A 14,350-nucleotide genomic window follows, 5' to 3' on the forward strand; every position below is an offset into this window, starting at 1 on the left:
AAACTGTTTACTTGACAGGAAAAACTGAAGATGCATAAAAAATAGACTAAGAAAAGTCTTGTTGTTTGAGTTTGGAGAAAAACTGAAGATGCATAATGAGAATTTATACTGCTGAGAAACCTTTTAGTTCAAAGTAAATCTAAGTGACGGTGTAACTCATTCTATTTCAAGATAAGCCTTATCTCCAATCTCATGTTTTTTCTAGTTGTTATTGTAATAACAATTTCCCACAACAGCATGTTTTGTATTTGTGCATTTCAAATAAAATACTACTTTTCCAGTCATATATTGTCATTATTCAAGTTTAAAAAAATATTGTTAAAATCGTATCGTATCGTATCGTTATCGTGAACCCAGTATCGTGATACGTATCGTATCGTGAACTGAGTGTATCGTGACACCCCTATGAGTTACCATAAAACATCTAAATAATCTCTGTTTGTTTCAAGAATTCTGGCCGGTCACAGCTATGCTGTTTTACATGGGATCGGGCTGAAACTTCCAGGGGGTCTAAAGAGCACCCGTGCAGGTGACCTGACGGAGCCAGATTTTTTTAATTTGGTGATTGCCCTAATTACCTAATGACATCAGTGATGTCCTCATGATGCCATCAGTGATGTCATACATAGGCATTGTGACATCACTGATGATGTCATCAGTGACACACACACACACACACACACACACACACACACACACAAGAGAGAGACTGGGGGAGAGAGAGAGGAGAGGGAGAGAGACTGAAGAGGTGAGAGGGAGAGAGAGGGGGGAAGAGACTGAGGGAGAAAGAGAGGGGGAGAGAGACTGAGGGAGAAAGAGAGGGGGAGACAGACTGAGGGAGAGATAGAGGGAGACATTGAGTGCGCCAATAGGGCAGGTGAGGCCACACAGCAGCCAAGCTGCAGGGCCAGGTCAGCGAGCTGCAGGGCAGGTGAGGCCACGTAGTGGACTCTCACACACACGCACACGCACACGCACACACACACACAATAACAACCCTGTAAAACCAATAGATTTTCAATGCGGGTCTAAAGGACATTGTCCGGTTGTGCTTATTGAGGTAACGGGGTGCAATGGCACAACTGTGTCTCACTCTCCACCAATGGAAATATGGGCAGGGTTCAACACCCATTCTCAGGGACCTTGCTATAAAGCCAGCTTATAAAATAACTCACCGATAACTCACCCATATTGTATAGAGTGTTTTACCTGTGCTGCTCCATTTTACAGAAGAGTGGAATGCCATTGAGATTTTCATTTCTGAACAAGGTAGGCTATTTAAGAGGGTCTTTTATTTTACAGAAAAGAGTTATTATTTGAATGAATGTGTGCTGCAGGAGTGTATGGGAGGGGGAAAAAGTCTACTGATAATGTGAAGTTACATGATAATCGGGTGTATTTTTTCCTAGTCATGCGTGTGTTGGGTGCCAGGGGGTGGTTCACAATTTAAAGCGGCAGGCATGCTCCCCCCATTAAACAAATAAATAAATACATCAAATTAAAATGAAGAAAATGCAATTATGCAATTTGACATAATATAAGGTAAAGTCCCAACGATTGCGAAATTGGTTCTCCGCATTCGACCCATCCCCTGGGGGAGCGGTGAGCAGCAGCAGTGCCGCGCTCGGGAATCATATGATGACCTAACCCCCCAATTCTAACCCTTTGATGCTGAGTGCCAAGCAGGGAGGCAATGGGTCCCATTTTTATAGTCTTTGGTATGACTCGGCTCGAACTCACAACCTCCCAGTCTCAGGGCGGACACTCAAACCACAAGGCCACTGAGCTTGCTGTCTTTGATATATTCAAAGACTTGGGGGGGGGGGGGGGGGGGGGGCATTTTAAAATGTCACTAAATCAATTATTGTAGCTCAGTAATCTGCCACTTTATATGAAGGTAAATACTGTATTTATTTAGAGATTTTCATGTAATTTGTGCTGGTATGGTTATTGAAAATGACACTCACTTATATGGTCGAGTGCCAGTCAATTGTTTTGTGAAGTAGGAGTGTGCACTTTTCATGCTCTTCTGAGAAATCTGACGTTTAAGTTTATTTGTCGTTTTAATGTATCTCATAATTTGATTATTATGCTGCTGACTCAACCCAGTTTCAGTAATGTGAAATACCAATCGTGCATTTGGAAACACTGGTATAGTGCCTTACTTTAGTGTTCTGATTGCTTTATTTATTTTTTTACTTTTTTTGGTGTGATGCTTTTAAATGTAGTGTTTTTGTTTGTGTGTCTTCTTATTGGACCTTATGTGTCTGTCAATAAAGAGTTGATTGATTGATTGATTAATCTGCTATTCTCCGTGTCCCGCAAAATGCCACTTGCGCATGGCACGAACAGGATTTGGGCGATCTTAACCACCTGCATTATTCACAGGTGTGTTACATCAATCAAACCAATCAGATTCCCGTCTCGCATTCCCTTTAATTCAGTTTGCGCGATGCATACTGGAATTCTCTCCATGCATAATTTGGACATCTCACAACAAAACCATTGCATCATAAACATCTGTGATTTGCAGCTTTTAATGGTCGACGGTGCGAGTCACGGTGTGTTTGCTGGGGATCTGAACCAGCGTTCTAACCATAGACCTCGACTAAAACCTACTATCTACAAAACTATGGATGGCCAGGTTATTATTGAGGATGAGTTCCTTAATTTCCTCGCAGTAAAGATTAAAACGATGGCCCAGGAGGAAATAATCCTTGTAGCCTCAAGCGCATTTGACTCAGAGTGGATCGAGGCTTCTAAGAAAGTGCTGTTTGAGCATTGCCCTTATACCAAACAGCGGCAAGTAACCCACAAAGGCGCACAGAAGGATGTCAACAACATCAAAAGTTGTTTAAAAGTTTTGAACGAGTGTGGCAGGGCCCGAAATTAACTTTTTGACCCACCGGCCAGTGGCGGGTAGATGGAAAACATCTACCCGCCAAGCATATTTCTTACCGGCCAAAAAAAAAACGCATTTTTGTGTCACATATATCCATATATATCAATTTTTTTTAGTACATTTCAAGTAGAAGGTATTACGTTGAAGAATACACACTTAAATAAGAGGCCAGAGTAAAATTTGAAGCAAATTATTTTAATATATTGATTGATGATTGATTAATCAATACATGTCAAGTCAATCTTGAGCTTAAATTGTTGTAAAAAAAACAACGCAGCTAAAAGTAATAACTGCGACAGTCTCAGTGCACAGCGCACAACTTGGGCTACACACCTTTCTCTCCCACTCACACCTGGCACCTGCGTTAGCTCTCCTGCACTCGTTCTCCGCTCCGCTTCGGCTTTATTGGTGGGTAAGCATTTTGATTCATCTCCTCATCATAGCTCGGCAACAAGCGCGAGCGATTGATTCATTGATTAATTCGCCCGATGTAAGCTGGCAGAGGTTAAAAGACGCTTTTTACCTCCGCTAAAGTGACGACTGCATTCCATTCCACTCCAGTCATGTTTGGTAGCCTATATAAGGCAGAGCCAGAATGAAACAGCCTCACAAAGCACTCGTATTAGCCAGCTGCGCACCAAAACACACATAACTATTATCTCCTCATATATACTGTATCATACGAGTGGTGTCGGCAACAAGTGCGAGCGACTGATTCATTGATTAATTCGCCCGATGTAGGCTGTCAATTTAGCAGAGGTTAAAAGATGCTTTTTACCTCCGCTAAATTGACGACTGCATTCCATTCCACTCCAGTCATGTTTGGTAGCCTATTAGCCAGCTGCGCACCAAAACACACATGATAACTATTATCTCCTCATATATACTGTATCATACGAGTAGTGTCGGCAACAAGTGCGAGCGATTGATTCATTGATTGATTGATTCGCCCGACGTTCGGCTGTCAATTTACCTCCGCTAAATTGAGACTGCAGTTCATTCCAGAGGCACGTTTGGTAGCCTATACGGGAGAGCTAGAATGGAACAGCCTCAGGAAGCACTCATGTTATACTACTGCACTGAACTAACGTTAATTTCAGACTGCTTCCTTGTATATTGTGGCTGGGATCAGTGCTCCGCAGCGCACTCCCAGCGTTTAACAGTCAGAAAAAGACGCTTGGTGGACACAGGCGGCTACACACAGTTTTAATATTACATGACGACTATTTTGCGACCCGCCACGTGGCGGAGAGACGGCAAACCTAACACACCAAAGCTAAAATATGCCCGCCATTGGCGGGGGGCGGGCTCTAATTTCGGGCCCTGGAGTGTGGTGAAAACATTCCCCACTTTGTTTCCCACTACCTGGACGATTTGCTGCCGGTGACGTTCAACAACCTGGACGTCTCCAACCTGTTGGGCAAGCTAGAGCGGCTGCACAGCGAGGTTTGCGCGCTTAAGCACACTGCAAAACTCCAAGCTGATATTGGAGAGGAGCTACGATCTGTGATCGAGACACTTGATTCAAGAGTTTCTACGATGGAGTGTCGGGTGGAGCAGACTGGAGGGTCTGTGCTGGTGAAAACGAAGACCGCTGGCACGGTAACCTCCGGGTGCGCGCGCGCCCTGGCTGGAGAGAATGGTGTGGAACCTGCTCTCGCGGATTGGAGCAGCGACACCACCGCTACGACTTCTCTCTGCCTGGAGCCTGCAGTGAGGCCAAAGGAACAGGCTGCGACGTTGAACTCGCCGAGATGGACGGATGTGGTGAGGAAGCACCCGGCTACGAGGAGGCACGCTGACCGACAGACTGAAACTCCCAGACGGCGCGTTAAACCCGAACAGAGGAGGATCAAGCCTATTGTTGTTGGCACAGGCGCGGAAGGGGCTGTCAAAGTGGTCCGGACGAAAATGGTGAGTGTTTTCGCCACCAAATTCACTCCGGACCTTGATGCAGACACGCTATCTGTCTATCTAGGGGAGAAGCTGGGTCGCAATGTGAACTGTCAATGCATTGAAACCATGGGCAGCAGATACAGCTCATTTAAAGTATGGGCAGAGTGCAATGACGTTGAGGAGATGTATAAACCTGATCTCTGGCCCGAAGGCTCTGTTGTGAGGCGTTATTATGAGCCTCGTAAGGTGGGGGCGAGAGGCACAGCATCGTCTAATGTTAAGCCTGCAACTGATGCCGATGCGCGTAAAGAGGCGGCCGAACTTCCTCATTAACTATGCGGGTTGGATCATACAAATGTCGGGGGCTTCGCCTGGGCAATAGTGCTGGAGACAGGGCTCGGCGTATAGTTGTTGACAACTTGTGAGAGGAACGATAGCAGGGGGCGTGGCCATCCTGTGGCATAAGAGGATGGACTCTGTGATTAAAGTCGTCAGACTTGATGTTGACTGGTGTATTGCTGTGCAATTTAAGATGAACTATAAAGAATTTACTATACTGAATGTCCAACCCGTTCTCACTCTGAGCACGTAGCATATTGACGCTTTGTCCCGTCCCTTGTGCGTTGCTTGTTACTAACATGGTACCCTTGAGCGACCCATGAAACGACTTGGGCTTTCCGACTAAACTCAATGCAAACCCATGGAAGTAATCTTTGACGCTTATGGCAACTGCTCCCCCATTAGCCTAACTGCTCACCCATCAGCCTAACTGCTCCCCCGTTAGTCAAGTGCTCCCCCATTAGCGTCTGGAGGAACTAACCTCTCCCAGACCCTAACCCTAAACCTAACCTCTCCCACCCCCCATGCCTAACCCTAACCTCCCCCAGACCCTAACCCTAACCCTAACCTCTCCCACCCCCATGCCTAAACCTAACCTCCCCCAGACCCTAAACCTAACCTCTCCCACCCCCCACGCCTAAACCTAACCTCCCCCCAGACGCTAATGGGGGAGCAGTTGACTAATGGGCGAGCAGTTATGCTGATGGGGGAGCAGTTGCCATAAGCGTCAAAGATGACTTCTATGGGTTTGCATTGAGTTTAGTCGGAAAGCCCAAGTCGTTTCATGGGTCGCTCAAGGGTACCATGTTAGTAACAAGTGGCGCATAAGGGACGGAACAAAGCGTCAATATGCTACGTGCTCGGAGTGAGAACGTGTTGGAATGTCTATACGCCTTTTGAGTCACAACAGAATGAAGATGAATATTTAAATAGACTAGCTTTTATTAGCTTCTTCATTGCTGATAATCCCTCTACTAGCGTGTTTGTGGTTGGTGACATGAATGCTGACATTACAGACAGACGTTCATTGTTTGCTAACCATATGATTGAGTTCTGTGATGAAAACAACCTCATACTGTCCAGTCAAAGGTTTTTACCAGCAGATAGCTATTCTTATATAAGTGAGGCTTGGCACACAACGTCATGGCTTGACCATTGCATTAGCACTGCTGATGCCCATGGTATTCTGAGATCTATGGAGATTCTGTATGGATCATCTATGTCTGATCATATCCCTCTTGTGTTCTCTCTTGATGTCGATTGCCTTCCTGAGATGACCAGTGAGATTAATACTGACTGTTATTCTAAAATAGATTGGTCTAAACTCTCTAGTGAGGATGTTTTGTCATACTGTGGCAGGACTGACATTCTGCTGAGTGATGTTCACATCCCCTATGAAGCAATATTGTGCCATGACATGAATTGTAATAATATTTCTCATCGTTCAGACCTGTGTATAATGTCTGATTCTATTGTAAGAGTTGTGTATGATGCTAGTAGACCCTACTTTACTCACTCTAAGGGGAAGTTCAGTATTAAGCCCGGGGTGGAATAAGCATGTGGCTGCTCAACATGCTGAAGCTAAGAAGGCCTTCAGGGAGTGGGTCCTAGCAGGTAGGCCCAGACAGGGACCTGTCCTGGACCATAAGAAGCTCGCTAATTCCAGATATAAATATGCTGTCCGCTACATAGGCAAACATGAGGAGGCCATGAGAGCAGACTCCCTGGCTGATAAACTACTTCAAAAGGATGTAACAGGTTTCTGGAAAGAGGTGAGGGCTCTGAACAGAGGTAGTACACTGCTTCCTTGTAGTATAGAGGGGGTCTCGGGAGCAGACAACATTGTTGAGCTGTGGAGGCAGCATTATTCTGCCCTCTTCAACTGTGTGAAAAGTGACCCTTATAATGTTGACAATTGTGATAATGAGTCAGTGGGTTTTACAGCTAATGAGGTCTATCAAGCAATAGCCCAATTAGCTGATGACAAAGCCAGTGGCTCTGATCAGATTACTGCTGAGCATTTTAAGCTAGCAAGTCCCAAGGTTGCTATTTTACTGTCAATTTGTTTTACTGGCCTCATGTCTCATGGGCTGCTGCCTGACTCTTTGCTGTCGGTCACTCTGGTGCCTGTCATCAAAGATAAAGCTGGGAAGGTGGGCAGCCTAGACAACTACAGGCCTATTGCACTAGCTATTGTTTTATCTAAAGTCCTGGAAAGAGTTCTTTTAGATCGATTATGTTCTTATCTTGGTACCACGGATAACCAGTTTGGCTTCAAGGCCAAGCATGGTACTGATGTATGTATATATTCCTTAAAGGAAGTAGTTGACCAATATAAAAGGAAAGGCTCCTCTGTCATAGTTGGCTTTATAGATGCCTCTAAGGCCTTTGACCGAGTCAACCACCATAAGCTGTTTACGAAACTAAAGGAAAGAGGGGTACCTGGTGGCATTATACGGATTTTGTCATACTGGTATGCCAACCAGAGCATGCACGTCAAATGGGCTAGTAAGGTCTCTGCCCCCTTTGGTGTAGGCAATGGCGTTCGCCAGGGAGGGATTCTTTCTCCTGCTCTCTTCAACGTATATATGAATGACCTGTCTGTTCTGCTTAATAGCTGTCAAACAGGCTGTATGGTTGGTAACACCCGGGTTAATCATCTCATGTATGCCGTTGATTTGGTGATCATGTCTCCTAGTAGTGCTGGCTTTCAAGAACTTCTTAATGTGTGCACTGAATATGGTATTAACTATGATGTCAAATACAATGCTAAAAAGAGTGTAATCATGACCTGTAGAACAAGGAATGATAAGGATCTCTGCTTCCCTTCATTTTACTTGGCAGGACAAGAAATGTCTGTGTGTGGTAAATATAAGTACCTGGGTCACTTCATTACAGAGCAAATGAATGATGATGATGACATGCTAAGGCAGCGTCGCACATTATATGCCCAAGCCAACATGTTGAGAAAGAAATTCCTTTGTTGCTCCAATGATGTAAAGATGAATCTCTTTAGGACATATTGCACTCACCTCTACACTGCCCCCTTGTGGGTGAGGTTCAAGAAGGCAACCATGTATAAACTGCAGGTTGCCTACAATCAGGGCTGTAGTGGTGGCTAAACGCACGTAAACGGCGTTTACGTACCTTTTTCAATGCTCTGCAGCGTTTAGACACCTTTTAAGATCGTTTACTCACATGTTTAAATCGTTTATGCACACTTATTATTGCACGAGTTTTAACACGTTCGCGTAAACTCCGTTGATGCGGAGACCACGCCAAGCACGTCACACACCAAAAGAAAAGAAAAAAGATTACACATGGGCATGGCACTGACCAGGATCTCCGCGAACCGTAGCCTATTTTTGTGGAGCGCTCCGCGGGAAAGGTACACGGCCCCGGTCACGTTGGTGCCTTTATCGAGCTGTGCTTGCCTGCCCAGACAGCGCTCGCTTCAAACAACTTAACGGTGCCATTGTGCCAGCGATGCGCAATGCGCATTTGGAGATGTGCATTTGGAGACCAGCTCATGGTGAGCTGAACGTAGGTAAGGTTGGTTAAAAATGTGTGTCCGGAGTGGGGAAAATCATATAGGCTCACCGTTTTACAACTGAAGAGTGAATCACTGGTGTAAGAAACATGATTGATTTCCCTCTGATCAAGTAGCTAAAGTTTGTAACATTAGGTGCGTGAGAGTCGACTTGAATAGTCCAGGTGCTACTGTATAAAGCCAATATAATACGACCATGTTGAAAACTATCTAGAAACATACTGGTGTTTGTTGTGCCGAGATCTGTATAAATAAATATTGGCTGACTAAAATTTAGTGGCCAGAGTGGCAGAACCACTTTTATTTCCATGTACAGTATGTTTTGTCTACCTATCCTTGCCCAATGTGTTTGTGGACAGTTTGAATTATATATTGGTATTCAAGAATCACAGATTCAATCTGTCTACATACTTTTAGCTATAAAGCTGAAGCTGACAATCACAGGTACAGTGTGTGTGAGAGAGAGAACTATATTACTCTTCAAACTGTAGCCTATATACAGGGTTCATACAAGGTCCTTTAAAGTAGGCTACCTACTGTATAATTTAACTTTTCATACCTGGAGAAATTCAACAAATGTTCAATAAATACATTTTATATTGATTGTTTAGGGCTAATTATTTGTAAAGTCACAACACATTAGAGATGTGTGTAGTTCATTTTGCTCTCAAATGCACCAGGTTGATGAATTTTACTTTAAAATGTAAAAAAAAATCTTCCGGGGGAGAATCCCCCCGGACCCCCCTTGAGGGGCAAGGCCCATCCCATAGCCAGCTACTTTTTCTATCTGGCTGGCTACTCAGAAATGTGGGGGAACCCCCTGATATACCTTATAGGGCTATATGATTCAGATTAAGTTGTTCTATATACTCTCATATTTTGTCTTGTATATCGGTCACGGAATAGAGGGAGATGAGAGCTGACAGATGAATGATGAATGAATAAAAAAAACATCTCATTGTGTATACAATATTTTTGTGAAAGCACCAATAAGGAAACCTCTCTTTGCATTTTATTTTGATTGGTGTTTTAATAAAATTACTTGTGGCATCTCACATGTGGCTTTGATTTACTACGATTGAAAATTTTGCCCAATAAAATGCAGGGTAGGTCTAGGTAATGAGTGACAACTAGGGAATATCACCCAAGGAAATACCAACAGATAAACCATACAGATTATTTGTCATTGTAAACATAAATGAAGGAACAGAGACATTGGGCCCTATCGTGCCACTGGCCTTAAATTAGCGGTTAGCGCCAGCCGCAGCCCATATTAGTGGGCGTGGACCGGCGCAGTCCCTATTTTCGTGTCGGCGCTACAAGCGGCCTTAAGCATTATAACCACGCCTTGTAAGCGTAGAATTACTCACAACGTGAGTAATTGTACATGGTGAGACCATGTACAATTTGGGTTGAGTTAAAAAAAAGAGTTCAGTTTGCCGCTGCGAATTTTGAGTAGTGTTTTTGCTAGAAATGCCCATCCCTACATAGAATATTGTTACGTTCCCAGTTTTACCAGGGGAGAAAGGATGTAACATATAACACAACAGAACCGGGGGACAAAGGAGACAGGAGATAATATTGCAATAATCAAGGGTTTTTATTACCACACTCTCAAAAAAGAGTTAACAGGATCCCACTCTCAACCTGAGGGTCACACTCTCAGGTAGAGTTGCAAAAGCTTTCTTTTTGACTGACACCGGTCCACAAGTACTATGCACCAACACAGCACACAAAGCTGTCAGATGGCCCACTGGGACTGTCTGTCTGCCTTCTCCAAGGTTTTAACCTGCAGCCTCTGATTGGCAGAGTGAGTACACCTGTGCTCTCCTGCACAGGTGCCACAGCAGGGGGGGAGGGCCTGGAGATAATCAGTGAGCAGAGGCAAACATTAACACAGGCCACAAACACACACCACACCCGTAACAAATATGTATCTGTGTATACCTCTTTTCTTGTGTTATATGTATCTACTTGTCGCACATTCTTCTGTTTGTTTCTTCGTGGAGTCCCATTTTCAGTGTCTTAGTCAGATTTTTGAAAAGCACTATATAACATTCATTAACTATTATCATTATCATTATTAACATTATTCTTATTTTAAGTTTTTTTTACTAAACAGTAGCTCTCCATCCATCTTTTCAACAGGACTTTTCATGATGAGGAGCCTGTGTGTGTCTGCAGCTCTGCTGCTGCAGCTCCTTGGGTCTTGTGTTTGCCAAATTCCACGACCATGTTCCACCTCCGAGGCGCTCCGGACCAAAGAGTGTTGTCCGCTGTGGGATGGGGATGGGTCAGCCTGTGGAGCCCAGTCGCACAGGGGTTCCTGCACTGACGTGGTCGTCTCAAATGAGCCTGATGACGGCAAGTACCCATGCTACGGAGTCGATGACAGAGAGCGCTGGCCCTTAGCTTTCTTCAGTCGGACATGCCAGTGCACCAGAAACTATGGCGGTTTCAACTGTGGCGAATGCCGGTTTGGTTATTGGGGTCCAGACTGTGCCGAGTCCCGAGAATCAGTGCGCCGCAACATCATGACACTGCCAGTCACTGAGCAACAGAAGTTCATCTCCTACCTTAACCTGGCCAAGACCAGAATCAGCCCGGACTATGTCATCCCTACAGTACCACGGGCTCAAATGGGTACAATTCCCATGTTCTCCGACATCACCACGTATGACCTCTTCACCTGGATGCACTACGAAATGTCCCGGGACACCTATTGGCCAAATGGCACCTTGTGCAGCGAAAAAATTAACTTTGCCCACCAGTCTTCAGCCTTTCTAACCTGGCACCGTGTCTTCCTGCTTCTCTTGGAGAACCAGATAAGGAAGGTGACAGGAGATTTTAACTTCACCATCCCATACTTTACTTTACCCTTTACGCTACTTTACTTTTTACTTCTTTTTTTACTTTCACTTTTACTTTATCATCCCATACTTTTTTCCTGATTTTTAAAATGTGCTTTCAAATGCTGTAGCAGGCTCAGTTACACACAACACCCAAATCTTGGGGAGTAACATATGCTTGTACATACAGTCGTTTATAGAAGTGGCTGCCCTACTTAAAAATTGGATAAAACAAGCGCAAATTCGCTGTATGCCAGGCATGTGTTACTGATGACATCACTGATGACATCATCCGTCATATGGCAAGCCGTTCAGTTTAGGCGATAGAACCTTCCCTGATTAACATGACGGCTCAGAGCGGCTGGCGATATAAAGAGCACACCCGCTTTAATGATGTGAGTGCTTCCTTCCCAAAGGCTGAAATCCGACTTGATTACTTTGAATTGGCTTTACATTGTGTCCAATGGAACCCAAATGACGGAATATGCCAACAGAAAAAAGAAAGAAAAGAGTCTCTCGGACGAGCCAACCTTCAGTGCAGCACTTACTGAACCAGCTTCAAGATGTCAGTGTAAAGCCGGTTGATTGCACAACCCAGAGGTTGTCGGTGAACTGGCCGACCGGGGTCGATCCTTTCTAAACAATACTTCAAGATGGCGGCGGCGTCGACTGCGCCTACCCCGGTCGACACGTTTTTAGAAAATAATAAAAAATGTTTATCAACCTTGCTGACTTTCAAAACCCTAGCGCGATTGACTGCAAGACTGTGTGGTGACGGTGGGTGAGTTTGAAATTCCGGTGTGACACTTGTAAAGTCGTTCTTGGACGACCTTTTTGTGGCTTGAAGGTATAACCATAGATATTCTATTACTATCTAGATGATTCACCGCAGGCTCCGCTAATTCTAACAAATGGTAGCTGCAAGTCTCCCAAATGGTCACGTCGTCACCCCTCCCCTGAAGTGAGAGGACTGTGCCTGGTGACGCATCAAGCGTCACACACAGCGTCACACTCAGTGTGACGCACAGTGCTGACCTAGCAAGCTAACTTGAAATAGAAATCATGAGTTCCCCAAACTCCACACAAACCACACATACATACTGTAAACATAAAGCTGCCCATTGTTAGCTCAATATAGCTGAAACTAAGATACAGTATCCCATTAAAAAATACATTCTAGCCAGAGATTTAGCTACTACTATAGATTAACGAGCTTTAGCTTTAGCTAATCGCTCCCTGCTACCATGAGTTCCTGTTGCCAAATCTCACGAGAGTGTGTTGCTGAGACAGAGACGTCTTGAACAAGTTTAATTTTCTCCTGATCTGTCTGTCTGAAAAATGCCATTTTAGTGTCAGAACATTCAGAAGATATGTGGCTTCGGAGAATGGGCCGAATATGTACTTTAATGAATATGGGGCGAAGGGATCTGTCATAATCTGAGATCACGTTGACTTTTCCCACTGGCTCCAATAGACTCAGACCTGCCGAAAACCTCCTAAGTGGACGTGTCCGTGGAAAACCATGGGCAAAACACGCCTGCCAAAATGACAGGAAGTGAGTTGCAGCAGCCAGCATATTTAACTAACGTTACAGTCATGGTAAATGAGGTGGGTAAACTATCAACCTCATTTAAAAAATGTGGCTTACCTCCACTACAGTATATTTTAGTAATCTGCTCACTAGTCTCTAATCTAGAGTAACGTTACATTTGTATTAATAACACAAACATTTTAATTAAAATTAGTTAAAATTAACCAATGTGACTTACTTATATATTTTTGGACAGGCAGCAACATTGTTTGATATTTTATATTGATTTGTTGGACAGGTTTGAAAATCTGACATGCTGCAAAACCAGGCTGACATGGCTCACTGTTGTCTCCAAGAATCTACTGCCTCCAACCTTCAATGACAGGATGACCTGATGGAAAAGCCAAATGAGTGCATCTGTAGCCGCCTTGTTTCTGCTATCATGATGTAGCCTACTGTCTGGGTCTTCAAATGTAATTAGAACCTCAGTTTAAATATAAAATCACTTCTTTGCTTAATTGTCATAGTTTATACATCTGCACGGTCAACCAAGGAGCAGGCAAAAGTGGCTTTTCATGTTTTGTAGTGTGTTCTAAGTTGTAAACAAAGGAAACACAGATTGCACACTCATAACTCCTATGCAATCTTTTTATTTTAACTTCTATATATCAGTATTTCAACAAATCTGAAGGTTTGCCGTGAAAATAAATGAACTGAGACCAGCAAATGTCCATCTGTTTAAATTAATTGTGGATGATTTTTTTTGCAGGAACACTGAAAATATCAGATGGTATTACAGTTCATGCAAAACATCTCAACTAAAGAGAGAACAAATCAGCCAACAACTCTGCAAAATTAAAACACTGACAGAGCTTTAAAGACATTGGAATATCTATCAAGATGGCTGATGTTAGATAATCTATAATCTAACAGCCTGGAAATATATTTGGCAGATAACAGACAACAGCGTAGTCACTTCTGGTAAGAGTGACCTGGTACAGTAAGCTGGTCACTGAAGACACCTCAAAACCTCTTGATAGCAGCTATGTTCGATGATGCAAATAATGAAACAGTGTTAAATACTTTGTGTCACCAAATCAGGTTTAATGAATATTATAAGAGACATTACTTATGCCAGCCTGTTGACCAAGATACTTGATATCTGAAAGTCTATCAACCTAGATCAGGGGTGGGACATTTTTTTTCCAGAGGGCCATACTAACTTACATAATATAAAGTAAGCGAAGTGCAACACATTGGACTGATAACTGCCAACACTCCTG

The 14,350-nt window shown here is 43.8% G+C and overlaps 1 protein-coding gene across 1 annotated transcript in view; it reads left to right on the forward strand.

The window, feature by feature from the left end:
• Nucleotides 1–10,846: 10,846 nt before the first annotated feature.
• Nucleotides 10,847–14,350, forward strand: part of LOC310794894 (tyrosinase-like) — a gene marked incomplete at both ends in the record, with an annotated part of 47,830 nt that continues 44,326 nt past the window's right edge. The window contains one exon of the mRNA XM_083656934.1: nt 10,847–11,521. Coding sequence (XP_083513060.1) covers nt 10,847–11,521 — 675 coding nt within the window. The remainder of the gene's footprint in view (nt 11,522–14,350) is intronic.

The sequence above is a fragment of the Poromitra crassiceps genome (assembly GCF_964638095.1).
Source record: "Poromitra crassiceps genome assembly, chromosome: 20".
Lineage (NCBI taxonomy): Eukaryota > Metazoa > Chordata > Actinopteri > Beryciformes > Melamphaidae > Poromitra > Poromitra crassiceps.